Below are 26,918 nucleotides of genomic sequence, written 5' to 3'. Positions count from 1 at the left end.
ATCAGGAAAGCAGCTGATAGGAAGGTCGAGCACGAGAAGAACGCACGGAACAAGGAGTTGCTGGAAGGGTCAAAGGCATCCACAAGTCAGTCCGCATTCGCAAGGTACCAATCATTCATTCAAATTTGTGAGTCTGAAAGAACCTTCTTTATCTTTGCTTCGCCATTCATTGATATATCCTCCATCCTGTTATTCCTTGCGCATTGATCCCATTCATCACTTGGTTGCATCTCCGCTTGTTGGCACTTCCTTTCCCTTCCGACGTCGATCATTCCAATCTAGCCCGAGTCTTTCCCTCTCGCACCATTGCTAGAACATGTCAGCCTTCTCTTTCCCACTAAAGTTGCTTCATACTGTTTGACATCTCGCTGACGGTCATTCGGTCATTATCCCAATCCACTCTCTCTCTCTGATTACCCTGCTCGTGCGTTCTTGTCACTGAACGCTCATCACACCACCCGCATCCTTTGATCCCCTCCACCCATCCTGCCGCTTGATCCTCCGTTTCCTCTCGCAGCTTCCTCGACTGTCCTTACAGCTTCACGACCACTGTCACGACATCTCACGCACGGCTTGCGCTGAAAACAAGAATCCTCATTATTGTTATTTGTCAGGAGAACCGTGCGCAGTTTGATCGGGCATGCGAGAATAGAAAGCGTGAGTCAATAAAATCACCCAATGCCGCCCAGCGTGTCGCTGAATAGCTGCTGGCGGATTGTCATAGAACATTCTGATCACTGAACTAGTCAGTCTTCATCAAACACTTGTTGACGTCTTTCGGACGCCACACCATCACTGGATCGATCGCTGACGGATGATTTCGCAGCCGTTCCGCACTGATTCTAGCAAAGATCTGGACTTTGAGTGGCTCAGATCGTCACAAGCTCGGACCTTCATCCCCTGTATCGGTATCCCTGAATATATGAAGACTTAGGAAAACAAAGGTCAAGTTGGAAGTTGGGATTTCAGTATTTCCTGTGCATGGACAGGAATACAACAGGTTGGCAAGAACGTCAAAGTCGAGAGTGAGTTTGGTCACCTATCTGTCCCTCTCGATGATCTCATCAAAAACCTCAAATTCGCTTGAGGGATAAAAAATCCTACCTTCTCTTTCTGTTGCAGCTGGACTGACGATCTTGCTACAATGTACCGCTCTGCTACTATCACTCCCAATCTGTCTTCATCACTCAACCCTAATCGTCGCTCTCGATCCTCTACGTTCTGCCTCGGTTCTCCTCCGGTAATCTACCCTGCTGTCAACGACACATATTCCTATCCGAAACGGCGACGGGTCATGTCATCTCCTCGCCTTCGTCCTACTGCTCGTTCACCACCGCCGATGGATTACCCGCCGATACCTATAGACGATATGCCTGCGCTGCCTACTCCCTTACCGCCTACACCAACACCATCCATACATTCTCCAACACGGCAGAGCAGCTATCAAGATCTAAAGCATATGATGACTTCAGACCAACCTGTAGCTGGACCAAGCCATGGCTGGCGGCCTTATCCAACTCCGCCCCGACATGAATTACCACCCACGCCCCCTGTTCATGACGACGAAGATGACACGCACGATCGCAGAGTCGAAAGCGCTCCTTCTTCTTCAATCAACTTCACCGAATCAAGTATGCCAACGAGAAGGGTGCAGCCCACCCGTCGTCCGGCGAGCGCATATCCGACACAACAAGAAGGTGAAAAGCCGCACCTGCCTCATCGCAAATACACAGACCCTACACCTCAATCGAGAAGGTATGATCAGCCAATGCATCAACTTGATGTTGATCTTGATGCTTACTCTGCTACGGAATTCGACACCGAAGAGGGCATGGACGGAAGAGAGCCAACGTTGAGTTTCGTGACCTCCTCCACCTTGGACTCCACCGCCAGTACCCCTTCGATGGGCGTGACATACGGATATCGAACGGACAGCAACGATGGAGATGGCAAAGTCAGGATACGTCAAAATACTGGACGAGCTCATGCTTACTCCTCAGCTGAGAGTTCGATGGCATCGGGAGCCTATTCTGGTTATGGATATTCAGATCAAGTATACCACCCTCATCCACCACCTCTCCCTCATTTGCCACAAAATTTTACTACGTCGACTGCCGAACACGTCGGTCTTGGCATCTCGGCCGACTTCCCTCAACGACACACACCCGTTGAAAGCCCAACGAGCAATCCTCCGCTTTCGCCCTCGCACTCATTCAGTCATAGACCTTGGAAACGAGATATTGTGAATCGCTTGAGGAGTGATTCGACGTCTTCGTCGATAACTACCGCTTCTTGTTCGACAACGGAATCTGGCCCTTCTTCAAGCAGGATACCTCCACCCGATAATGCCTTCACGTATACTTTCGACAGTTTCAACTCGCCGTGGCAAGCGCCAGCCCGAGCTGAGGCTGTCGCAATGATAGACGAGGGCAGAGAAAATATACTCAATGTCGGAAAGATTGAAGCTTTAGGCGGGTTCGGCGTTCTGACAATCGACATGATTGGCTCATTTGCAGGTGCGCATTCCGCTGTCCCTTGAGCTAGCCCGTGCTAATAATTTTGACAGGTGTGACTCATCTTCTGCTTCCATCATGTGGTTCACATATAATATCTTTCCTCCCAAGTTTACTGGAAATCCTGGCTCCATCTCTTGTGGTGCTCGATATTTCCGATAACGATCTCTTCTTCTTACCCGAAACCCTTCAAAGTTGTAATTCCCTTGAAGAGCTCAACGTGACTAAGAATCCTTTGCGACAATTGCCTGCTTGGGTGGGAGATTTGACCGCCATGAGGGTACTGGCCGTGGACGGCTGTGGACTGCAAAGCTTACCAGTCGAATTGGCTCAATTGGGAGGGCTGCATACCTTGTGCGGTGAGTGAGGATGACCCAATGGGGCGGTTGGCGAAGGGGACTGACTGGATCCTCTTTCTAGCTCGACAAAACAAACTGGTATCACTGCCATCTTGGCTTTGCCTGTTAGGTCATCTCGAAATGTTACGTGTTGATGGCAATCCCTTTGCAGCGGAGTGGATACCGATCGTCACTCCGATTCTTGCTGGGCCTTCCAGACCATCTGCGGGTAGTAGGAAGAACTCTCATCACAGACATCTTCCAATTAATAACGGCATCCGTTCTCCGCCCTCAATGGCTTCCCTGACAAGCTCAATGACGGCCAGCTCCCTTCGAGACGTACAGGGCTCATCAACATCTGCGAGCGATCAACCTTGGGCTACCACTCCGAATTCCGCGGCTCAATCGGTATATCAACTTGATTCGATCGCTGAAGATCATCCTCATTCTGCACCGCCCATCGAGCATATCACACATACAAAAGCTTTGCGAAAAATGAGGTCCGCCGGAGCTCTCCTCAGCTCGAAAAATAACAGTCCAACGCAACAGAACTTCACTAATGTACCATTACCCGCAAGTAATATTCTCGCTCCTGCAAGCGCGGGCAAATTCGCCAGCTTAGGTTCGAGCGATGGACGAAGGGCAGCAAGTGCCATGGGTAACTACCAAGATGAGAATCCTTCCGGCAATAACTCTCGCTTGGCCGCTCCCGGTATGACTGCCAGCTCTGCAACGAAGACCGGTAAATGGGGCTTCTTGAGGAAAATGTCGATGCACCGTCTGAAGGGCGACAAGGATAAGGCAGCCACGATGACTGCCTCAGCCTCCGACAATCTCAAATCGCTACCTCCTCCGCCGCCGCAGCTGCAGCACATGAACACGGATCCTATTCCCGCATTACCGTCTAGACCTACGATAAATGGCACCCGATCCGCAATGACGCTTCCAACCAGGAGTATACTAGGTCAAGAAGCTAGCGAGTTCGGTCAGATATCGTTAGACTCACCTGTCTCTTCAGCGACTTTACCAAATTCCGGCTTGCCCACATCAAACTCCATCCATGGCAGTGTCAGCAGTACCGCGCCACCTCGCGGTAAGAGGCGAAGCTTCTTACCTCTCGATCTCGGGCCTCCATCAATCGAGATTTCGATCCCCTCTGCATCACCTTTTATGGCTCCGCTTGGTGGATTTGACAGCCTCGACCGCCTGCCTTCGGCCACTTCCGAAGCCACAATCGCTACAATGACGGTTTCGAACTCGCGTCAACTGGTAGAATCACCTTCTGCGATGATCGAAGATCGTTATGCTCAAGGATTAGAGTCTATCAAATCGTATTTGCGAGACTTATTCGATCTTTCAAGACCGCCTATTGAGCCCTATGGCGGCTTTGAAGTCGTCGGTAGTCACGAAGGAAGCTATACTGCTTCGTCTACAGCGTCCGAAAACCTGGGATCCCCGATGTCGGGTGTAGCCGCTCAGAACAACTCACAGAGAGCCCGCCGTCCAACTCTTGATGATCAGTCTTCTCGCGCCACCTCGATAGTCGAGAGTGAGCAGGATTGTGGAGAACAATCCTCCTCCTCAGGCAAGAAGTTCAAGAATGATAGGTCGAAACGAGCGAAGATTGTCAGAGAGATCTACGAGACCGAGCGAACCTATGTTCGGGGGCTCGGCGAACTGGTGTCGATATACGTCAAACCCTCGTCTCAACCTGTCAATCCAAACAAAACGACCGAAACTATCATTCCTGCGGCCGAGAGGAAGATCGTATTTGGCGGGGTGGAGAGTATCTTGACTATTCACCGAGACAACTTCTTACCTGCGCTCGAAAAAGCTGTGAAGCCGTTACTGGAGGGCACGGACGATGAGGAAGGCTCGATGTCGTCAGCCACTGCTCATCATGTAGGGGAAGTTTTCCGAACCTACATCGCCTACATGAAGCAATACTCCACCTATATCAACAATTTTGATAATGCCTTGTCAAGAATGAAAACCTGGTCTGCACCTTCGTCAACGCCCAATACGCCTGCGTTCTCATCGAAATCGACCCAATCACCTGGTATCTCGGCAGCAGCTGTCTCGGTGGGCATGAGTGCTATCTCCAACTTATCCAATGGACCAGACAGTGTGCCTATTTCTGGATCTCAGATGAGTTCGAGCCAAAAGAAGAGAGTCAAGACGTTCTTGAAGAGGTGCAAGGAGCACCCGAAACATAGTCAAATCAATCTGGAGAGTTATCTGTTGTTACCTATTCAAAGAGTTCCAAGGTACAAACTTTTGGTGAGTTAGCGTGTCCCCTCCCATCAATGAAAAAAGGGCCAGTCAACTGACGATCAAATTCTTCATGTATAGCTCGAAGACTTGGCTATGTGTACCCCACCTCGATCTGACGGGGTTAGAGATACCCTCGACGACGCTCTCAATGAAATAGCTTCACTGGCGTCTCTGATGAATGAGGAAAAACGGGAAGCAGATTCGAGATTGAGGTTATTGTCATGGCAACAGCGAATATCAAGATCCGGCCCTTCACCGCTGGTCCAACCACACCGAAAACTCATACTGGAAGGTCCATTAAGCTTGATCAGATTGGTGAAGAAAGCTTCGACCTTTGTTGAGACGGAATCCAATTCTTCTTTTCTGAATATGGGACCAGACAACGACAAGACGCTTACAAGCTCGACGTCTTCGAAGGTCGTTGTTCCGGTAGAATACATCAAGCCTGAATTAGTAGACAGACAAGTCATGCTTGTCTTATGTAGCGATCTGATGGTCCTGGCCACTCAGCGGAATGAAGGGTGGGAAGGAATTGTCGATCTCTTTAACGTGCTTAGGATGGCGACTCTCAGAGAACCGGCGAGCATCGTTCATGGCAATGTCCTGAGGGTGGTTGATAATAAGGTGAGCCGCAATCAGATCGCTTCGCTGCATTTGCAAGCTGAAGGTTGCTGATAATCGTGTTTGGACTCAGTCGATATACTATTTCAATGGTGCTTCCCATGAGAATACGATTCAGTGGTGTCGAGCGATCAACTCAGCTAGGAAGAGGTAGAGCGGGGATCTCTGAATGGGTGTACAGATCAATCTAGGTGATATGGTCCTATCATTGGGTCGTGGCGCGATTTTACACATGGCGCTGCGAGTAAACGTACAGTACAGTGACTACTCAACGCGCAAAGACAAGTATGACATTTACATCGTATATTATGACATGCTATGAAAAATGACAAGCACGCAAACATTCTCATTTGCCGGCCCTGAATTTTGCATGTTACATCATATACCTACGTACTTCGTGAGAGCATCTCGCAGCAGTTGATCCACGCCTTTACCTATGAACACCACTTTTCCGCCTTGAAGTTCATTCGCATCTTGATGATTCTCCTGGGGTTTCTCACAGTCTGATGTGATAGATTTCGAAGGTAATTCCTTGAGCTCGAACAAGTCAGCCACGCCCTGCAAAACGAATTCCCGCCCGTCTTCTAAGGTTATGTATCCCTTTGAACGAAGTATCTCGGGTGAAGGGCTCTTATCGGGTAATTTCGATTCCCATAACACACTTTCTAAGAATTCGTTGAGTGCGAAATACTGTTTCTGGGATAAGGGAGGTAAGGGGATGGTCACGGTTGAGATGCCGTTCAGATGCGATTGAGACTGAGAGTGGGAGTGGGAGGGATGATCACATTTTTCACCTTCTGCATGATTGTGTCTATGAGCATCGATCTGGGCATCGGGAGTGGGAATGGAAGCGGAAGTGGGGATCCCTGAAGCGGATGTAGCGGACGTAGCGGTGAGAGCTGTGGGATCTGAGAATGCTCGGAGGTTGAACAAGTCGGAAAGCGGCATTCGGGAATGAGTGGTGTGGTGTATTCGTAAAGTAGGATTTATGGTCCTGTAAGAAGAATAATGTATTCCCGTTGATCAACAGACTTGGTTTGGACGTTGGAAGTATGTGTGTAAGGGAGTGAAGGGACAGAGAGGAAAACCTACCGTATAGTTGATTCTACTTGTGACATCTGATTTGAAGATACTAGATCTAATTTGTTGAGCAGGATCACATCCGAACATGCTATCTGCCTGGTCGAGTCCAATTCATCAGTTTATAAATATGCCTATGACAACAGGCTTCGAAATATATCGTGAGAGCTAGGAGAAACAACTCACTTCTGACATTCGTTGATTTCACCCCCATCGCGCTGTTCTGCCAATTGCTATCAAGTAATACGGGTCCGCGTTAGCCTAGGAAGCAGTATATATCACTGGAAGTGTCCGTCCAAAGGGTCTGTCAAAGGGATCAGGATCGGGATGGGATGGAGTGACGGAAGGTCACAGTAACCCACCTTCAATACGTTCCGACTATCAACCACGCAGACCACACCGTCCAATATCAGGTCGCCCATCTCCTCGTTTGCCCAGAAAGACCGGACGATAGGACCTGTTGAGCTTCAGTATGAGCATCGACACGATCTCAAGGGCGGGTGAAGGGAGATTGTTTCAAGAAATTGGCATTGGCCCTGACTAGGAAAAAGGAGTAAAAAGAGACATACCGGGATCAGCGACTCCAGTCAGCTCAACCATCACCCAATCTATGCCACCCGGAGCATTCGCCACCATCTCTTCTATGGCTGCTATCCCCATATCTTTGAAAGAGCAGCATAGGCAGCCGTTCGGTAAGGACAGAAACTCTGTCGAGGTGGATTGCGAGTCGGGGTTCGAGAGGGTGAGCGATTTCGCTGTTTCAGAACGGTTTGACATCAGCTTGAGACCGCCACAACGAGAGGATGACTTAAACGAGGATTAGGAGACGAGGTAGATGACAGGTTTCAGTACGTGAACATAGGCGCACCTTCGATGTCGGTAGTATCACCAAAATCTATCGGGACGATATCGGCACAATTTGTAAGTTCGACCTTCAGCAAGGGCGATAGCTTAGCAGACGCCGAGCTAAACCCACCATTCATGCAGACTGCAATCTTGTACCCGTGCTCTTCTTTCAGTATGTAATCCAGCAATGTCGATTTACCGGCACCCAAATACCCCGTCAAGAGGGTCAATGGTATTTTCGGACGGTCATATTCGTCGATGATATTCGAAGGACCTGCTTCAGGTGAGGACACGTCGAGCAGTCTGACTTATCGATCAGCTTCAAGTACATTGCGTTTGGATATCGTCCCGTACATACTGAGGGGGTTCTTCGTCTTCCATTTTGACGATTATGTATCGTTATGCTTAGTCTGTTGTATAAAGGAAAGACGAAATGATTGATTCTTCACAGGTAAATTAATGGTCATCCTCCACTCTACGACTGTTTGAATATCCGGCCGAATCAACCGTCTATCACCGAAATTTCACCCAGTTCACCCTTAAAGAAAAAAAGTTAAACTCGTTCAACATCTAATTGCCTGCCCAACTGTTTATCTTATCTATACTACACATCACCTTATCACTCCTCGAACACATCCTCCTTCCAGTCAAGAATCATCAGCACAATGGCTTCCGCTGTCAAGAGAACCGCTCTCAAATTGGGTATGATCCCCGCCGACGGTATTGGTAAGGAGGTATTACCTGTAAGTCTCCCCTTCCTGACCCTTTTAAGCGCGTATATCCAGCTCGCTAGAGCAGCCTCCGAAGTCCAATGTCAAGGGGCAGATGTCAATCAGCTGCACTCCTTATCTTATCAATCTCCTCGAATTTGGAAACAAAACCTCATGACACATCCATGGAGTATTGACGGATCTTTATTTACACCCACGTCAGGCCGCTCAAAGAGTATTGGAAGCTCTCGGTTCCTCTATCCCTAAAACAACCTTCATCCCCCTTCAAGCAGGATGGGAAGAGTTCAACCGAAATGGCAAAGCTCTTCCCGACGAGACAGTCAAGATCCTTAAAGAGGAATGCGACGGAGCAATGTTCGGTTCCGTCTCTTCCCCTTCTCACAAAGTTGCCGGTTATTCCTCCCCCATCGTGGCTCTTCGAAAACACTTGGACCTTTACGCAAATGTCCGTCCAGTCAGCAGTGTCTCGATTCCCAACCAGAAATCATACCATCAATGCGACATGGTGATCGTCCGTGAAAACACCGAGTGTCTCTACATCAAGAAAGAGGAGATCTCGACCAATCCCGACGGATCCAAGAAGGCCATAGCCTACAGACAGATCACCTCGAATGCCTCGAGCAGAATTGGAAAGATGGCATTTGAGATTGCGCTGAGGAGGGGTGCGGAGAGAGAAGCTGCGAGAAAGGCAGGAAAGGAAGTCTGGTGGAATGGTGAACCCAAAGTGACGATTGTGCACAAGTCCAACGTGCTCAGCGTGACGGATGGCTTGTTCCGAGAGAGCGTTAGAGCAGTCAAGGAGGGAACGGATAGATACAATGGTGTGAAGATGGAAGAGCAATTGGTCGATTCGATGGTGTACAGAATGTTCAGGGAGCCAGAGTGAGTGCGACTCGGATCTACTTGTCTCAGTCTGGCTTGAGTCAGTACCAGCGGATATTTTTCCGAACAAACAAGACAGTATGAGCTGATTTATATTCGCTTTCCGCAGAATATTCGACGTTGCCGTCGCTCCTAACCTTTACGGCGACATCATCTCGTAAGTGTAGTATCTACAAGCAATATATACTCGAGTCTGTGCATTAACATACTAATGTGTATTTTCCTGCCAGCGATGGTGCTGCTGCTCTGGTCGGTTCCTTGGGTCTCGTCCCTTCCATCAACGCAGGTGACGATTTCGTGATGGGTGAACCGTGAGTTGACCGCTCCGTTCTCTCCATCATTTTTCAATGTCAATTTCAGCTGATATCTGTCTTGCGCGCATAGCGTTCACGGATCTGCCCCTGATATTGAGGGTCAAAACATCGCCAACCCAATCGCTTCTATCCGGTACGTCCCATTCCCCCTCCTGCTTGTTCCTTGTGGCTGCACCTTTGGTCTGAAAGCGCTTTCCCCTACATCTTGCCTAAGCAGAATTCCTCATGCAGACTAAGCTGACATATCGTATTTTGACACATCACAGATCCGCTGCCCTCCTTCTTTCTTCCTTGGGCTACGTCGAGCCAGCCTCGCGAATCAACGCGGCCGTCGACACCGTCTTGGCCGAAGGCGAATACCTCACACCCGATCTCGGCGGTAAATCATCCACTACCGACGTGACAGATGCTGTCCTCAAGAGACTCTAAGTCGGTCGGTAATCGTCGATCGTGGTGGAGAGGGGCACAATGGCATATACATATTCACATACACTAAAAGACGCTTTGCTAGACATGCGATAGATCATAAATCGTGCTTTGCGAAGTCCAATGCAGTAAATGTCCTCCAACGATAGCTCGTCTCAACACCTGAGCTGAGCTCTTGCTTGCAGACGTGACGTGAAAATTGAAGTCAGCGTGCCAGGATTCGCAAGACATGCATGAGTGAATGATTCTGATATTGATATTTTTCACACTAGACTAGACTAGACTAGACTAGACTGAATTGTTATTGCAAAAGTATTGGTATACCCATTCTCTATATATATTTGAACTTCGATACACTACTCGTGGGTCAAAATAATTGCCAGCTTCACCAGACCCAGACCCAGACCCAGATCTAAATCCAAACCCAAAACATACTTATAACTCCCTCAATCTCAACACCAAATTCACCAGTACACTACCTATCAGCGCGGCACACAGCAGGGTCGGCCCGTATTTATCGTGGTAATCAATCGCCATCCTCTTCCTGAGCTTCATGATCCTGTACGCGTACATCCCTCCGCTGTACGTTATAGACATCAGGGCCGTGATTGTGAACAACAAGGCCGAGATCATCCCCACTGAATCTTTCGGATCGATGAAATTCAACAAGGCGATAGAGACTCCCGATAAAAGAATTGCGAAGTGGGACCACTGGAAATACCACGCTCACGCTGGTCAGCCCAATTGCCCCACAGGCGAAAGAAGGATTCGAATTTATGCGAAGGAAATACTATCACTTGAACCTCAACTCACCTTCAAGAAAGTCCTTTCGGCTGCAAAGACCACCTTGGGCTCCACTCTCACAGGCACAGCGATCCTTTTTCCTGGAGGAGCTCTAAATTGATCCACGTAGATGACTTGATCTCCTTGCTCATCTTCTTCTTGGTCCACTTCATGCTCATCTTCGTCCTCGGAATCCTCTTGTATCGGCGTTTGACCGCCCTTCTTCCCATCTTTACCCTGTCGAGCCGCGACAGCCTCGTTGAGCTTCTTGAGCGACTTCGCATCGAGCAGACTAACGTTCTTATCGAATCGATCGGACGAAGCTAGCGGGTCAATTCTCAAGGACGGATCATATTTGTTGTTACTGTTCCGCCTTTCCAATTCTGATCGACTATCACCATTACCGTTAATTTTCTGCGCATTGGCCGTTGGTCGAGCAGAAGAAGCTTGAAGATTAGCTTCATCCCGTAATTTCTTCTCTCTGAAATCTCTGGCTGCTCTAGCCTCAGCCGCTGCGCCAGGAGGGAGCCTGAGATGTTCGTCCTCGTTCTTGGCAGTGGCGATCAGGAACTCCTCGTCTTCTTCGCCCTCAGAGACAGGTTCATGATAAGATGGTTGACTAGATCGAGCAGGAGAATGGATAGCGGAGGTGGTGGCAGATGCTGAGGAATGAGCATTTGAGTGAGGCCGTTCAATCAAGACCCTCGATTTGGCTGAAACTGGTTTTCGAATGTCCTGATCCATTTGAGGTAACCAGAAAGGTACCAAGTCGACTCGTTCAGGCAAGAGTGAAGCACAACCGTGGATGAATTTGGAGAATTTGGGGACAGCCTCGACCAAGTGAGAATTGATCAAGTCTCGGATCCATTGAGGTGGTTCTTCTCCAACCTTTGTAGCGAGTTTGACTTCGAGGACACCGTATGGGAACAATTCTTTCTCAGAGCTCGGGATATTATTGAACGGATGATCTATACCGAAATCCGTTCGTCGCCAATTACCGTTGGTTCGATCGTTTCCATCGAAATTATCCTCTCGCACCATCGTCAATTCGGTGTCCAGAGAGATTCGCACAGAAGCGTTTCCAGGCAGTTGGAAAGCGGTTCGATTGTAGAATGTTCGCATGACTATCGTAATGTCAAGTCAGCTGTGAACGGGAGGCCGCTAGGTGTACTACACTCACCAGGTCTGAGCTTTCTAGTGATGATAGCATATTGAATTTCGTTGGCAAGTTGTTTCATACCCTCAACCTCTTTCTCCGTCTTCTTGCCTTTTTTGACCAGAGCATCGAACTCATCATCCATGGTATAGTGACCAGCAAGATAGGCATTCATTTTATCTTCTTTGATGACGAATCGTTCCTTGACGGACTTTTCACCGGTCCAGTCTTCTCTGTGAGTCTTTCGCTCCACGAAGATCTGATTGAGGAGGAAGTCAGCAAGTGGTATCTTATATGGATTTCTATGCACTCACAGTGATCCCTGTGACATCACCGTACCATCTCATTCGTATAGCCTCAGCACCTTCGGTCTTCTCCAGACGTCCTAGGTACAGTTCGAGCTCCTCATTATCGAAGTAAATGGATGTAATAGCAGAATCGGCCTTTGAAAACTCCTTATTGGAGTCGAACACTGAGAGAAATCTCAGCTACCTCTCACAGGAACGACAACCCGGCTTCTTTCCAAATGACCCACCAAGTACAGGCAGATGCTTCATGATTGCCAATTTCAAAGGAACGATATTTTCATCGTGCACCTAATTAGACGAGTCAGCATAAGTCTGCCAAGCAATCTCTAGCCTTCGCTTACCCAATACTTCGTAGTGCTTCGCACGAAGGCGTTCTGACTTCCACCAGCGGAGGAGTCACCCTCAACCGGATGACCTCGAGTCCTGACAAGATCGAACAGCTTGGAGAGCTTGACTATCAGAGGATCGTAATTCATTCGGTAAAAGGGATGTCTCTCCAGGAATTCTTTGTTAAACGTCGGTTTAAGGGAGAATCCGGTGAGTTTCTACACGGTCGCACCCCATCAGCTATCTTTTATCTATTTCTGGCGTGCTCTGCCAGACTTTGAGTTTGAGGCTAGACTCACATCATGCTTCTTAACGATCTTAATGAAACCAGTAAAATTCAACTTGGTGAACAGCGCTAAATCATGTACATCCGCAACGAGCACAGCCACTTCCTCTTCCAACTCTCTGAATCGTTCTTCGATAGCATCGACGGAAATGTCAGACGAAGCGCCATCGTCATCGTCGTCATCGTCTGATCCTCCATCATCGTCTCGATGAGATTCTACATGTCTTTCGACATCTCCAGGTGTCCGTCCATTATCATCGTCGTCTTCATCATCATCATCTTCTTGAAGTCCAGCTTTTTCAACCAAACCCAATACTTCTTTCTCCAGCGTGGTGATCTTCGACATCAATTCTTCCGATTTCTCCCTCTGGAATTTCTCGCATTTGGCCAGCTCGTTCTTGAGAGATTGAACGAAGTCCGCCTCGGCAGTGTCATTCCATGGTAAATGTGATTTTATCTGTTTCTTAAGTCCTCCGTAGTCGATATATTGATCAGCCCATTCGGCGTATCGAGAGTCCTGGATATTCAAGTCAGCATTACGGAGACAGCTCTGCAATGTCGAAAGAGGGAGTGCAAGGGAAACTCACTTTGATTCGTCTACCGAATTTCATTGTATTCCAGCTTATCTAGATAAAGCTGGATGTTATAGGGGTTCAATTCGTTGATCTCCCTTTCAGAAGTCCGAGTGGCCTATAGTCGAAGCTGACTCTGGGTTTATAGTTGTGTGATGTTGATCTGAGTGATTGAGGGCGCGACGAATCGAAGGAGGGTCTGTGTAACTGGGTAATTGGTTGTGCTCGTCCGTAAACCAATAAAGGTATTTGCGATTATGTTATATGATGTGTCGTACTCCTTCGTGCTGTCTGATTGTGTGGATACAAGGTTCTTCTAGTCTATTTTCCAGAAGTTGAGCAGAATTATCTGGTCGAGAACGAAAATGAGCGATTGAAGATTGGGCGATTGTTACACACGTGCGATTGTAGAGAATCCGTTCGAACTTGATTGATGACGCAAGGAGCGGTCGAGAGGAGTCGATGCTATATAGAAGGAACCCTATGATGGTGACACGGGATGATGGTACTGGCTTCCTCGTCTCGCTAGCAGCGGAACAGGGGATGGACGAGGTGTATATGATACAGTAGAATTGATGAGGAGAGTGAGTATGATGATTTGATGATGCGCACAAACGTGCGTTAAAAACAATTGTCTCGTCTTTGATCTCAGGCACGAAAGCGGTAAGTTACTGCTTAGTATGACGTGTGTAGGGTGAGATGAGGCTTCGGATGGCCGCCATGTGGCTGCGATTGCATTCTGAGTACTACTTCTGGGGCAGTCATCGTTTCGTGCGCTGTCGAGGTATGAAGGAGAGCATGCATGTGAATGTGAATGAATCAGCGATAACATGGTCTCGTCCATCATCCAGACGCATACAGGTAGCTTTCCATGAGATGGGATTCTGCAGCACTTCGATATGACCTGACCGTGCGTAAAAGGTGGTGATCAACGAGTGGCAACCCCAACTAGGCAGATTATAGGGGGGGAATGGAACAGAGGGTCACGTATTCTAGTGTGATCTCCGAACGATGGCAATCGCCTTGGTGGATGTCAGAACACCTACGCCTTCGCCTTCGTGACAGTCTTCGAGCTGCTCCACATGTATGCAGGATAATGCGAAGTCTACGATGTAGCCTAGAACTTCAGCTTGCTTGCTCCCTTACCTTCCGTCTACGGTCAAGAAGACCTCGCGTCAATCGGCCACCTTTGTCTACTCACGCTACTTACACCTCTGACCGAGTCGGAGTGGTGGGCATAGAAGGCCATCAAGCAGGCAAACAAAGGGTGATGTTGAATCGGTGTATCAGAGTGCGCTGACTTGATCTGACTTGAGTCGACTCGTATCAAGTTAGGTCGATACAGCATGATATAAGGTCAGCGCAATCTGTCACTCTCCAGCACCAGCTCCGACTCCAAACTGACCATTTGCTACATTTGCCGACACACCACTCCACCTGACCTTACCACCGAATTTCTGAGATACATCACCATACGTTTCCAAACATGGCGAGCAGTGGCAATCCTTTCCGTAATATGCGACAATCAAGCTCGTGTGGGAGTGGCTACGATGCAAGTACAAGTTCTATTACCGGCACCGGTATCTCTTTCGGTATGCCATCATTGAGTCTTGCGGACCAAGTTCTCGTAAATGAGCTCAATCGAGTCTTATCACTTGGGAGTCGACCTGCGGAAGAAACAACCAACCCTACCCGCTCTAGAGATACTAACGCTGATCCTTCAGAGTCAAGGTCAAACACCGCTTGTGCTTCTGCCTCTAAAGCTAAAACTGACACCCAGGCGACCGACTCTAAGGGTGACGCAGCCAGTAAAATGCGAATTATCGACTATGGTGAGCGATTCGATAGGGAGGATACTCAGCGAACCTTCGTTCAACAAGAAGATGGTAGTTGGGTAGAACAGCTCAGTGCGGAAGCTCGAATCGATCGAAAGCGAGGGTCGGATGTCATCTACCCCGAATCTAGCTCTGAGGATCTGCATTTTGACTCAGAGTTAAAGAGTACCGGTTTGAGCCATGACAGACGCTTTCGATGGAACGAGGACGGTACCGTATCCGTTATCAACACCGCCCAGGACCAGTAATAACAACCATTATCCTGTAAAGTACCCGGCAATTTTGCAGACCTATGTCAATACAGACTCCCCATTGTCTTTGCAGGACGGAGGAACGAGAGATGCCAAAGAATAAGCAATAGCGTTGAGGTACGGCTTGGGCAATTCAGACTATACGTTTCTTCCTTATACTACTTTCCTTGGAGAGCTGCAATGGAGGTTACGGCGTAAACATAAGCTCCACCACGATGAGTGGGCTCCGCCCTCACATGCATGCATGCATCAACCAGATTCTCCTTCGACCGTACTCTATCAACGCGTCATAAGAACCGGGATCCTTGCGTTCAAGTTCAAATGTGCATGATCGATGAAAAGCACGACGACTTGACCGCAAGCTAGGTCTACCTTTGCATGTTCATCTGGTCTTTCCAGACCACTATGCAATTGGAACTTCAAGGAAGCATCGTTTGTCATCTTACGTACGTACGGAAAGCCGACAAACACACCACGCGTTATCAAGCTGGGTCGAGCATGCTCAATCGTCGTTTCTGTGCCATTAGCACTACCTATGAAGCTCCTCGCTCCCTATTCAGACCCTCTAGACGGGAAATGAGGCTCGGAATCTAGCCACCCAGGACGAGAGGTGATCGCAGAAACGTCTGGATTAGACACATGCCGATTCTCGGCGACCAAACAGTCAGTACAGTTGTAAATGTCGTGCTTCTAGCTCTGGATTCCCGAGTCTCGTGTGACTTTATGTGTCATCTGAGACATTGCTATTCCTCTTCGACGAGGACGTCCTTTATTTATGTTTGTATGTGGTACTAGCTTGCATCGCCACAGGCCAATTGCCTCGATGAACTGAGATCAGCACAGTCACATTATCATACAAGCTGCAGGAAATGACGATACCCAGGGTGATCAACGAACCGAATGGCCCTGTCGTTGTCATGGGGTTCGCGTAGAACCACAAGGCATCGTTCATTAATGGTACTCATCATTATGTTCTCGATCTTCCTCTTTCCTGCAGCTGTAGTACAGAAGAATCAACAAGGACACACTGTGCACACCTGCGGACGTGCGTGCGTCCGAGATGATCGACAAATTCTAGAAGTTTGTTTAGGTATTTAGTTAGGTAAGGAATTTACGTTAATCGCACTTTGAGCATAGCTAGGGTTTTTTTGATACCGCTCATTAGTCTTAGTCTTTGGTTAACCCGGGTGATGGTCGATGATCGACGTGTCTTCCAGGTCAAGGCATTTTTGCCGAAAGCATCTACAGCACGCATCTCGCTGACTCGAGGCTACACGAATCGAATTCTCTGTTCGTCTGAAAATGCAAGGTTACATGCCTTCGAGATTTACCCAGGTTTGGTGGCTTTGAGTAGATTGCCTGACTTCTGCTCTGCATGCATAGCACATTCATACTTCATGGACAAACAGCAGTGAGCTGATGTAGGCGTCTGGACTAGTCCCATCAGCGATTGACTTCTATCTGGATGGAATGAATTATGAACGAGAGAGATATAAGAGTGACAGGCGTTTAAGAGATACCGCGTCAGCAAAATCCACATACACAGGGGTGAACACGATCGATCACCTTCGCCTTGGCGTCCACGAGTCGTTCTGCGATTCTGGATGGGCACATGGATGGCCGTACGGTACGCGCAGAAGAGACAGACATAAAGATTTCAACGGTCGTCCCTCTTCTTGTTCTTGAAGGCACCAGGGCGACAGAGGAGCAGAGGGAGGGAAGCAGGGCTGGATAAAAGCGAATTTCAGGGTTTGATGGACCCTGAGAATACCCAATTAGACAATTAGACAATTAAACAATAACCTTTCTGCCACTGCTTCCGTCCCACCCTATCCCTGCTCCGGCCCCTGTCCCTGCCATGCTGACGGACTGACACTGGGGTAACTGACCTAACGAGTGGTATTGTTCTCTTTCGTAGAAATCACAGAAATCGAATTATAGAGTAACGTCGGCAACACCACTGCAGCTGCACATATCATACACGACTTGTCCTTATCTGTGGTCAGAACTCCCATATAAGCCAACGCTTCACGGTTGATCCGGCGCGCAAGAACAAGCACAAGCGAACAAGCCAACTTTAGTTGAAATAGCGGATCACTGTCGTCTCACCTCGACCGACCGTCAAAGCACAAGCTCGGACGCTTGGATCGCCTACATCCTGAAGTTGTGTATTTCAGCATCCTCCGACGACCCTCAAGCATAGACCATTTGCATATCTTACACGCAGTGCTGGTGGATGCGGTCGCAGAAGCGGATGGAGTAGCTTAGTCCGTAAGTGTCATGTCTCACTCGCTCGCCAAGGTAAGGTAGACTCATAGACTTCATGTCGTAGCGATACATCGCAGACTCATCATAGCGGGTCGGTCAATCATCACAGATCCGTGGTCTCGAGAGTCGCACGAGGGGTGAAGCATTCGCCCATTGATCCTGCTATCACACATCGCGGACTTAGCAGCTCGCTTGGCCAACCGAAGTCTATCGGCGACAGAAAGAACTGGTTGGCAAGGTCAAAGATCAAGCGATATAGAAAGGTACCATCAACGGGAAGTAATATACCGGCCACAGTAAAATCAGGACAATCTCAGCCGGTGACAAGGTGTATTACGGAGTAGAAAGACATATATCATTGTGAGTTGATCAGCTTCTGAAGTGGAAATACCTATCACGACACCGTGTATATCTGATCTGAAAGGAGAGCTTCGGGCTGATCTTCGGACGCATTTAATCGATCCACCTTCCGCCAATTCCACCTTCCTTTGCATGGGCCATTCTCGCCCGAATATCCATACACACAATCTCCCTTTACTTTGAATCATTCTCTTCTCGGCATTCCCTCTGTCCTTCCTTCCTTCTCAACGTGGGACCGGACTCCCTTCATCCTCCAATCAATCCAATACAGTCCCCTCACTCATTCCAGAAGAACTGGATATCTCATCACTTTCAGTACCTAATCGACCTGGCCCTGAAAGAGGTAACACCGACTTCAACAACGCACAAGCCCTCCCAATCCTCAACTTTGGTTCGTCATCCTCCTCCGCTAAAATCCAATATATGACAAAGCGTCAAATATACCACAGAGCACAGATCCAGTCAACATACGAGAAAAATATCATCCCGTCCTTGACGACCAGTTGACATCTGACATTTCACATTGGCAATCCTTCACACTTCAACCTCTAATCAAGGTCGACAATCCTGCATCTTCGACTCCAAACAGTTATCATCCTAAATAAGCCGACCGCCAATCCTCTGCCCATCTCATATCGGTGACGAGCACGAAGCATAAACAAGTGAGTGATCATCAGGGAGACATTCGTCGCCCGTCAATTTCATTCGCACTGAAATATAGGGAAAGGCGATCTGATTCTAACTTGACAACCAGATCTACGCAGCTCTCACTTCACACATCTTGTCCCACTCTTTGGACTGACGCTCCTTATCCAACCTTATTATCAAGGTTCAACGGCGACGCTGAGTTGCTGCAATACAATATAATCAGCAACCATCATGTCATCAGCGGAAATACAGGAAAAGATCTCGATAGCGCGGAGGGAGGCGGATGCGTTGAAGGATAAGATCAGGGCGGCGAAAGATCAAACTGCAGACACAAGTTGTGAGTAATTCAGTAGCACTCTCTGCATTTCGCATGCCAATCGCAGTTAGAGACACTCGCGTTATAAGCGGATCGACAGAGTGTTCCGAGACGAGGTCAGACGGTATGCCAAGGAAGTAGGAAAGCAGGAAAGATCTGCGGTCTGAGGATCTGGAAGATGTCGTTGTAGCATGCGTAGCCTGCGTTCGACAAGCTGATCGCTGACACACTCAATCCATCGATCTATCTAGTGCGAGCAATGGCAAACGATACTCCACCATTACCACGTATGACCCTGAAAGTACGACGGACGCTGAAAGGGCACTTGGCCAAGATATACGCCTTGCATTGGGCCGCCGATAAGAGGCATCTGGTCTCCGCTTCGCAAGATGGGAAGCTCATCGTCTGGGACGCCTACACAACGAACAAAGTGCACGCCATACCGCTCCGTTCGTCTTGGGTGATGACTTGTGCCTACGCGCCCTCGGGGAACTTTGTCGCCTGTGGAGGATTGGACAATATCTGTTCCATCTACTCGTTGAGGGGGGCATCACCCGGTGGACCGGGCGGTCAGGTCAAAGTGGCTCGTGAACTGAGTGCGCATACTGGCTATCTGAGTTGTTGTCGGTTCATCAACGACCGACAGATCGTCACTTCCTCCGGAGATATGACTTGCATGTTGTGGGACATAGAACAGGGCGTGAGGACTATGGAGTTCAATGATCATACGGGTGATGTGATGAGGTGAGTTACAGGCGCTTCCCGAAATGATGTGCCTGTGATCCGGAACTTGCAGCAGCATGGGAGTTGACTAATTCGCTTCTGATCATACTTAGCATTTCCCTTGCACCGAACGCAAACCTTTTCGTGTCGGGTGCCTGCGATGCCACGGCAAAAGTATGGGATATCAGGACTGGAAAAGCTGTGCAGACCTTCACGGGCCACGAATCAGACATCAACGCAGTGCAGTGAGTTTCGTCTCGACTAGAATATACGCTGCAGAATAAGATACAGTGTACTGACAAAAGCTGTTGCTCTGTTTGTTTCCCTCAACCTCTTCTCTTATCTTGAACGATGTGCACGTCATCCTGTCATCCACCTCCATAGATTCTTCCCTAACGGAGACGCCTTTGCAACCGGATCCGACGACGCCACCTGTAAACTGTTCGACCTTCGTGCCGACCGAGAACTGAATACGTACGCACACGATAACATATTATGCGGTATAACATCGGTCGCATTCTCCATATCCGGACGAGTGCTTTTCGCGGGTTACGACGATTACAACTGTAATGTGTGGGATACGCTCAAGGGGGAACGTATCGGTGTGCTTGCAGGACACGAGAATAGGATCTCGTGCATGGGAGTCAGTGGGGATGGTGTGGCGCTCTGTACGGGAAGTTGGGACAGTCTGCTCAAGGTGAGTCGGGATTTGACTTGTCACTACTGTGATACCATTGAGCATCAAGTCGCGGGACAGTGTGGTACTGACATATTGTATCTGAAATTTCGCGTAGGTCTGGTCGTAGTCATAGAAAAGGCATTCGATGCCAACCGATCAAGACAGCTCATCGCCAAAATCGACATTGCCTCCATCCTCTCGCACGCAATCATACCCCTCGTACTTTGCTTTCTGGATCACTTGCTTGCGCCTCACTGGATGCGTTAACGACGACAACATCAATACTTCGATACCCCGTTCTGAATGGTATGACCATGAATATCAGCTCAGATATATACTATACCCCTTAACAATGCCCTTTTTATCTTGTTCGTTCATATTATTTGACCCGTTGTGCTTTACCCTTACCATTCTCACTAGATCATATATACTTATACATATGTACTTATACATATATCGATTATCACGTTTTTTTCAATCGTCCATATTCAGATTCCAATCTCATGATGAAATAAAACTTAATGAATTTCATATCCATATCATGGTAATCGCTCTTCTGACATTGTCAGCGTGAGATTACGTCCTGCTAGGACGCGCAGTCCTCCTGAAGGCTAGAGTGTGCGGACAATGGGATCAAGATAATCTGAATATCTATGCACACATGGCGATCACATAGATGCTCAAGAGGATCAGTCAAAAGATTCATAACAGGCATTAAGTATTTCATCCTTTCCGCTCACCGATTCATCCATTCTGACATTACAATCAAGAAAATATGGGTGTATGAATTAACGTGCCAATCGGCAGAGACTCCCTCTCTATTTCGTGACAAAACCAATTCGCGAGTTTCCCTTCTTCGCGCATATTTACAAATTACAATCCAGGTCGATATACCTGTCAGGTCAGAAGAAGAAGAAGATTTCGTTCATCAGCCAATCGATCATATTGACAAACGAGAAACGAGAGGTAAGCAGCTTACAATGATTTTCCCGCTCTTCAAATCTTCGCACCTATAACTAACTTCTTCGGAGACCTAAATTGTTACAACCATCAACCATCAGTCAAAGTTGACAAGAATTGGAAGATGGAAGAAAGACCACTCACCCCTCGTTCAACTTGTAGTACCCTTAATTTATGTTTTCTGTCCTCGAATTCCGCTACTACACCCACGAGGGGTTCTTGGACCGATCCTACGTGTTGATTGTACGTGGATAACCCCTTTTTACCTTTGAGTTTGGCATCGTAAAATGCAGCGACATCTCCTGGTCGTGGCTATCACCACCGAAAGACAAGTCGACTCGTCAGTCAGCACGATATGACGAGTATTTTGTTATGTATCGCATATTTGCCAGTATGTGGGAAGCACACTCACATCGTCATACCTTCTCAAGATCGACCCGCCCTCTTGCTCAAAAACGATTTGACCCCATCCTTCAGCTGGACGGGGTAATTGAGCTTGATCAATAGCTAACAGTACGAACCCCGCCGGACTTCCATCCTATCAGGCAGAACGAGAATCAGCATCATTATCGCGCTGAAAACAGTTGTCCGAGATTTATCACTTACCCCTACTTGAGCTCTCTTGCCTCCGCTGAAGATTTGATGCGCCGATCTTGCCAATTGCGCACCATAAGTAGACGAAGCTTCCTTCAACTGATCGAACCCTGGTCTGCCGCCTGCACCTCCGGCTGAAGACGCAGTGTGTGCCGGTGGAGGAGGCGGTTGTCGTGAGATAGATTGTTGTCGAGCAGGGGACGGTTGGACGGGTGAAGAAGGATTTTCTGCTTGAGGAGCTTTGGAAGGAGTAGGAGGGGCGATGTCGATCGAATTCCTAGATTTCCTAGACAAGAAACTACCCGATCTTCGAGGCGGACTTTGAGGTGCTTGTTGAGGTTGAGCTGAAGCTTGTGGGGGAGGTGGAGGTCGACTGGGAGGCGGAGGTGGAGGAGCAGCATCTTCCGAATCGTCCTGCTGTTGGGAAAGGATGACAGCCGGCTCGTCGGATATCTGCCAATCGCTCGTGATGCTCGTGGGTCGGTCTTCAGGGATGATCGCATTGGCAGAAGATGCGGTGTTGCTTCGTCTATGCGTCTGGGAGAATCGCTTCTCGGTAGGTACAGGTGGTCGTCTGCCGGACGGTGTCCTTACTGGAGAGGCTGGAATAGGCGAAGAGGGAGTCTGCGGACCCTTCGCTGAGAGGGACGCAGCTTCGTTGCTTGCTGCAGTAGAGATCGTTGGCTGTGGTCTACCCGGAGGTGGAGGCGGAGCAACGTCCTCCTCTTCCTCTCTGGGAGTCGCCGGAACATCAAGAGAGGGTCTGCTAGCTGGCACAGGTGGCCGAGCGGGAGGAGGAGGTGGCGGAGCCTCGTCATCTTCGGGTTCGTCAGCTGAGATCGCTTTCTCAGCTTCTAGTCCTCTAGCATCTTCTGTCTCTGCAGGTGCACCTCCAGGATTGAACAAACCGAATCCGCCTAGAGCACCTCCAGCACGTAGTCTAGCTAATGTAGCTCGTCGTCTAGCAGACTCCTGCTCAGGCGTCTCTTCGCCTTCCTCGGCCGTCTTGGCCTGGACTGGAGCAGCTTTTGGTGCTGGCTGTTCGGTTCGGGGGCTCAGAAGTGGCGGCTCTTTGTCGATCGGGGAGTCCACGTGTATCTCCTCCGCTTGCGGGGCTGCACCCTCTGTTGCTGGAGGTGATGTGACATCCCGAGACGATTTCTTGAACGTTGGAGGTGGCATGCCGAATTTAATGCCTCCCAATTTTGCCATTCGAGCTGCAATACCGCTTCTTCGGGTAGCATCTTCGTCTTCTTCTTTAGGAGACGCAGGTGGTTGTTCGGACGACAAAGTACGGGATTTTGTGGGCGAAGAGACACCGACCGGGGATGATGGAGCTGGCAAGAACACCTATTCATCAGCCTTGCAGATCGCAGCATCAGAAATCGGCTAGTACTCACACGTCGATTTGGGTGCAGCAGCAGGAACAGCTACGCCTGTTTGGATTGGAGCCGGTAAAGACGGTTTCCTGGCAGGAGGGGGAGGTGGTGGTATATCTTCCTCGTCCTCTGGCTCATCGGGCTGTTTGGATGGCATGGGCGGCGCTCTAGCCGGAGGAGGCGGAGGCACTTCATCCTCGTCTGTAGCTGTCTGCGCAGCTGGGGGCGGAGGCAGACTTCGAGCTGCGGCCGGCGGTAGTATGTCTTCGTCTTCCACACCTGCTCGCTGATTCTGAGCCGCTTGAGGTACAGGTCGTGCAGGCGGTGGCGGCGGAGGCATGTCCTCCTCACTCGCCTCAGGCTGATTATCGATGGAAGCCAAAGGCTGAGTGGGTCGGGCAGGAGGTGGTGGCGGGACACCATCGTCATCGTCTTCATTCTCCTCATCCTCCTCGTCAGAATCTTCTCTGGGCGGTATCATAGCACTTCCCACAGGTGGTGGAGGCAGAGCTCTTCCTTCTCTACCAGGTGAAGGCAAAGGTCTAGGTCCGGCAGGTTTATCCAACGATACTCTTCTCGCCGACTGTAATGGAGGAGGGATATCTTCAGCTTCGGATCCGTCTTCATCATTGTCAGCTGGCTGATCATGCGTATGCTCATGCTCGTGTTTCAGCTCCAGCTCATCTAACGGGATATCCATTGATAGTCCTCTAGGCTTGCTTCTTGGTGGAGGTAGGGGCGGGGTCTCATCGTCTTCACCTATCTCCCCATCATCGGCAGGCGGATGAAGAGGGACCATGCCGATCGGATCCGGGCTCAAAGGAGTCGGCTCTTCCTCGTCCAAAGGGTCTTCGCTTGATTGTTGTAAATGCAGTTTACCCTCTTGAGCAACTTTGAGAATATCGTCCTTCTCATCCCCACCTTCGACTAAACCTTCTTGGATTTCTTGAGGCTCATTTGCCGATCTGTCTATGATCTTGCCGTCTCCTTCAGCACCAATGACACCAGTGCCTCGAGACGATTCGTCAGCGCCGCCCGTCGCACCAACAAGGGGCTCTTCCCTCTCTTCAGGCAGCTCAGGCTCGAGCGGGGTTACTTTGCTTGCTTGAGATTTTGTCTCGTCGACTACCTCTTTCTCCTGCTGTCGTGGAGAAGATGAACTGACAGGGGCGAGGGCAATACCAGCAGCTTTCGCGCCTTCTATTCCACCTTCACCCTTAGCAGCTTCTTCAGCTTCTCTCTCTTCCTTCAATTGCTCGTCAGTCTTGGGCAACGGATCTTCTTCACCAGCGACCATGACTTGCGGTGGAGGTACGGGCAGGCCATTCTCATCGGTGCCCTCAAATCGATTTTCAGGCTCTTTGGGGCTGTCCCGGACTTCTTCAGCGGAAGGCGTCTTCGTTGAAGCAGCCGCCGGCCCTCGCCTTCTCGGAGGGGCTGTTCTTCTTGGCATAGCTGCTATCGGGATGGATTTCGGCATGCCGGTCTCGGGAGCGTTTGACTCCGCGTTCGGAAGGGAGGACGATGCGACCGCGGGCGTAGTCCCTTCTTGAGGCGTCTGATCTACCTCTTGCTCTTGATTCGCCGGAGGTGCGGCCGGAGTGGCCGGAGGTATGGAGACAGGTGCTGTTTTCTCCTCAGCCGGAGAAAGAGCTTCCTTAGTTGGCTTTCTGGCAGGTTTGGCGGGAGGCATCATGCCCATAGGTCCTCTCGCTCCTAGTTTTGCCATTCGAGCGGCTATGGCAGCCCGTCTAGCCTTTTCTTTCTCTTCTTCATCTTCCTCCTCTTCCGGAGCCGCTTCGTCCTCGCCTTCCGCCCGTTCTTGTAAACTAGCCTGATCTAGGGTATCGCCTGCCTCTGTGACAGGCGATTTGACCTTCTCGTGAGCTTCACTTCCGTCGCCCTCAGCTTCTTCTTCAGGTACTGGCGCAGGTGGAGCCGGTGGTCTCTTCCATACTTTCCCACTTGGCACGGGAGCAACGGGTCTTTTCTCTTCTCCACCTCCCGAACCGAAAGCACCTTGGTTTTGCAAGGCAGCCATTCGCTCTTTCAGAGATTGTCCTTTTGTGATCGAGCTAGCGGCATCGGCAGCTGACATGCCTTTTCCCTCACCCTCTTTGTCTTCTGCAGAAGTTGTTGAAGTTGCTGCTGCGCCTGCACTATCTGCCGAAGATTTAGGTAGCTCAGAGGATATTGGTGCAGTGGCGGTAGGGCCAGAGACAGGTGCTGAAGTGGAATTGGCTTCTCGTTCTTTGGCTTCTTGCTCTTGACGCAATTTCTGCCTTTGAGACCAAGTGAGACCCCCTGCAGCAGGTTTAGGTTTTATCGGAGGTGGAGCGGGCTTGTCTTGGGCAGCCGCAAAGAAGGCCAAGCGGTCTTTCATGGATTGTGGTTTCGGTGGAGAGCCGGGATCTGTCGCAGTCAGAGCGGCGGGTGCTTTGGGTTGACTAGCTTCTACCGGAGGAGCTGGAGCTGAAGGCAGTGTTGGTGCGGGAGGTTCAGCAGGGGAGGGAGGAGCGGGAGAAGGGGCGATAGCAGGAGTAGGTAGTCTGGAAGAAGGATCTAGTTGGGGAGAAGGTGGAGCAGGCTCGAGTATCGATACAGGAGGTCTCGATGGTTCGTCCTTTGGTTCCTCACCCTTAGATTCGGGTATTACGGGCGCAGGTTCATTCACTTGTGGAGGTGGAGGGGCGGACGTAGCAGCTGCTTCTGATTCTTCAATTGGCACGATAAAATCCTGTATTGTCACGAGAAGACGGGGGATCAGCTTTCGAGTAAAATTTATTGCAGCGATGGCATTGGGAAGTTTCCAATGTCTGGAAAGTACGAACGATCAGACAGGTTCAGACTGACCTTAGGGAATCCACCTGATTTCGATCCGTCCATATTCTCACCAACTAACCAATCCTCATCGTCATCTGACGGACCAGTGACTCTGATTCTGCACGTACAAGAGTCCATGGTAAATCAGCTCTCCTGAACAGGATCGACGTTCATTTCATCCGCAGTTGCACGAGAAGTTCGGGGACTTACGTCTCATCTTTAGCGAAAGACAGATCAGTCGCATGAGGAGACTTGTATTTCAAACTGTCCAGTCCAATGGCAGTGTCAGCGATCCATTTAGCAAATGGTATTCAGATTCGTGAAGAAGTGCTACAAGGCAAGGCGAAGCTCACGTTGTCTTGGCTAGGTATGGGTAAGACATGTTGAAGTCTGCCTGACCGATACTTAGAGTCTATCTATTACGTGTCAAATTCGCACCGCGAAGGGGGGAACGGGTGGGGGAGTCTGCGGTGATCACGCCTTGATCGCTCGTTGTTCGTTGTTGCTTCGTTCCGGAGCGTGGAGTTCGAATGTCTTCGAAAGGCTATCTTCATGCGAGGAGAGAAGCGTTATCATGTACTTCCTCGGCTCGAGAATATATGTATATGTATAAGTATATACAGCT

General features: G+C 49.4%; 7 protein-coding genes across 7 annotated transcripts; 4 read left to right on the top strand and 3 right to left on the bottom strand.

Annotated features, from left to right (window-relative positions):
- Positions 1-1,369: 1,369 nt before the first annotated feature.
- On the top strand, positions 1,370-5,900 carry I303_105281 (uncharacterized protein; the record flags this gene model as incomplete). Its single annotated transcript, XM_018408564.1, has 5 exons — positions 1,370-2,516; positions 2,567-2,872; positions 2,934-5,131; positions 5,204-5,749; positions 5,820-5,900. 5 exons carry the CDS (start codon positions 1,370-1,372, stop codon positions 5,898-5,900), a joined length of 4,278 nt encoding a protein of 1,425 aa, XP_018262255.1.
- A 224-nt stretch (positions 5,901-6,124) lies between these two features.
- On the bottom strand, positions 6,125-8,053 carry I303_105280 (uncharacterized protein; the record flags this gene model as incomplete). The annotated part of the gene is made up of 8 exons (XM_065969122.1): positions 6,125-6,740; positions 6,839-6,925; positions 7,013-7,059; positions 7,189-7,283; positions 7,396-7,581; positions 7,695-7,721; positions 7,803-7,975; positions 8,031-8,053. The coding sequence occupies 8 exons, from the start codon at positions 8,051-8,053 to the stop codon at positions 6,125-6,127; spliced, it is 1,254 nt and encodes a 417-aa protein (XP_065825194.1).
- A 284-nt stretch (positions 8,054-8,337) lies between these two features.
- On the top strand, positions 8,338-10,028 carry I303_105279 (uncharacterized protein; the record flags this gene model as incomplete). Its single annotated transcript, XM_018408566.1, has 6 exons — positions 8,338-8,415; positions 8,606-9,285; positions 9,395-9,442; positions 9,516-9,596; positions 9,670-9,732; positions 9,866-10,028. The coding sequence occupies 6 exons, from the start codon at positions 8,338-8,340 to the stop codon at positions 10,026-10,028; spliced, it is 1,113 nt and encodes a 370-aa protein (XP_018262257.1).
- Positions 10,029-10,460: 432 nt separating this feature from the next.
- On the bottom strand, positions 10,461-13,496 carry I303_105278 (uncharacterized protein; the record flags this gene model as incomplete). Its single annotated transcript, XM_018408567.1, has 8 exons — positions 10,461-10,736; positions 10,839-11,932; positions 11,989-12,223; positions 12,279-12,436; positions 12,500-12,560; positions 12,614-12,817; positions 12,899-13,402; positions 13,473-13,496. The coding sequence occupies 8 exons, from the start codon at positions 13,494-13,496 to the stop codon at positions 10,461-10,463; spliced, it is 2,556 nt and encodes an 851-aa protein (XP_018262258.1).
- Positions 13,497-14,943: 1,447 nt separating this feature from the next.
- Positions 14,944-15,540, top strand: I303_105277 (uncharacterized protein; the record flags this gene model as incomplete). The annotated part of the gene is made up of 1 exon (XM_018408568.1): positions 14,944-15,540. The coding sequence occupies one exon, from the start codon at positions 14,944-14,946 to the stop codon at positions 15,538-15,540; it is 597 nt and encodes a 198-aa protein (XP_018262259.1).
- Positions 15,541-19,050: 3,510 nt separating this feature from the next.
- I303_105276 (guanine nucleotide-binding protein subunit beta) lies at positions 19,051-20,664 on the top strand (the record flags this gene model as incomplete). The annotated part of the gene is made up of 5 exons (XM_018408569.1): positions 19,051-19,156; positions 19,387-19,879; positions 19,972-20,103; positions 20,243-20,555; positions 20,653-20,664. 5 exons carry the CDS (start codon positions 19,051-19,053, stop codon positions 20,662-20,664), a joined length of 1,056 nt encoding a protein of 351 aa, XP_018262260.1.
- Positions 20,665-21,410: 746 nt separating this feature from the next.
- On the bottom strand, positions 21,411-26,675 carry I303_105275 (uncharacterized protein; the record flags this gene model as incomplete). The annotated part of the gene is made up of 10 exons (XM_065969121.1): positions 21,411-21,431; positions 21,517-21,570; positions 21,642-21,809; positions 21,910-22,035; positions 22,104-22,729; positions 22,787-23,428; positions 23,492-26,207; positions 26,324-26,411; positions 26,504-26,557; positions 26,647-26,675. The coding sequence occupies 10 exons, from the start codon at positions 26,673-26,675 to the stop codon at positions 21,411-21,413; spliced, it is 4,524 nt and encodes a 1,507-aa protein (XP_065825193.1).
- Positions 26,676-26,918: the final 243 nt, after the last annotated feature.

This window comes from Kwoniella dejecticola, chromosome 6 (genome assembly GCF_000512565.2).
Source record: "Kwoniella dejecticola CBS 10117 chromosome 6, complete sequence".
Classification (NCBI taxonomy): Eukaryota; Fungi; Basidiomycota; class Tremellomycetes; order Tremellales; family Cryptococcaceae; genus Kwoniella; species Kwoniella dejecticola.
The sequence above is the reverse complement of the archived record's forward strand: the minus strand, read 5'-3'. Positions and strand labels throughout refer to the sequence as shown.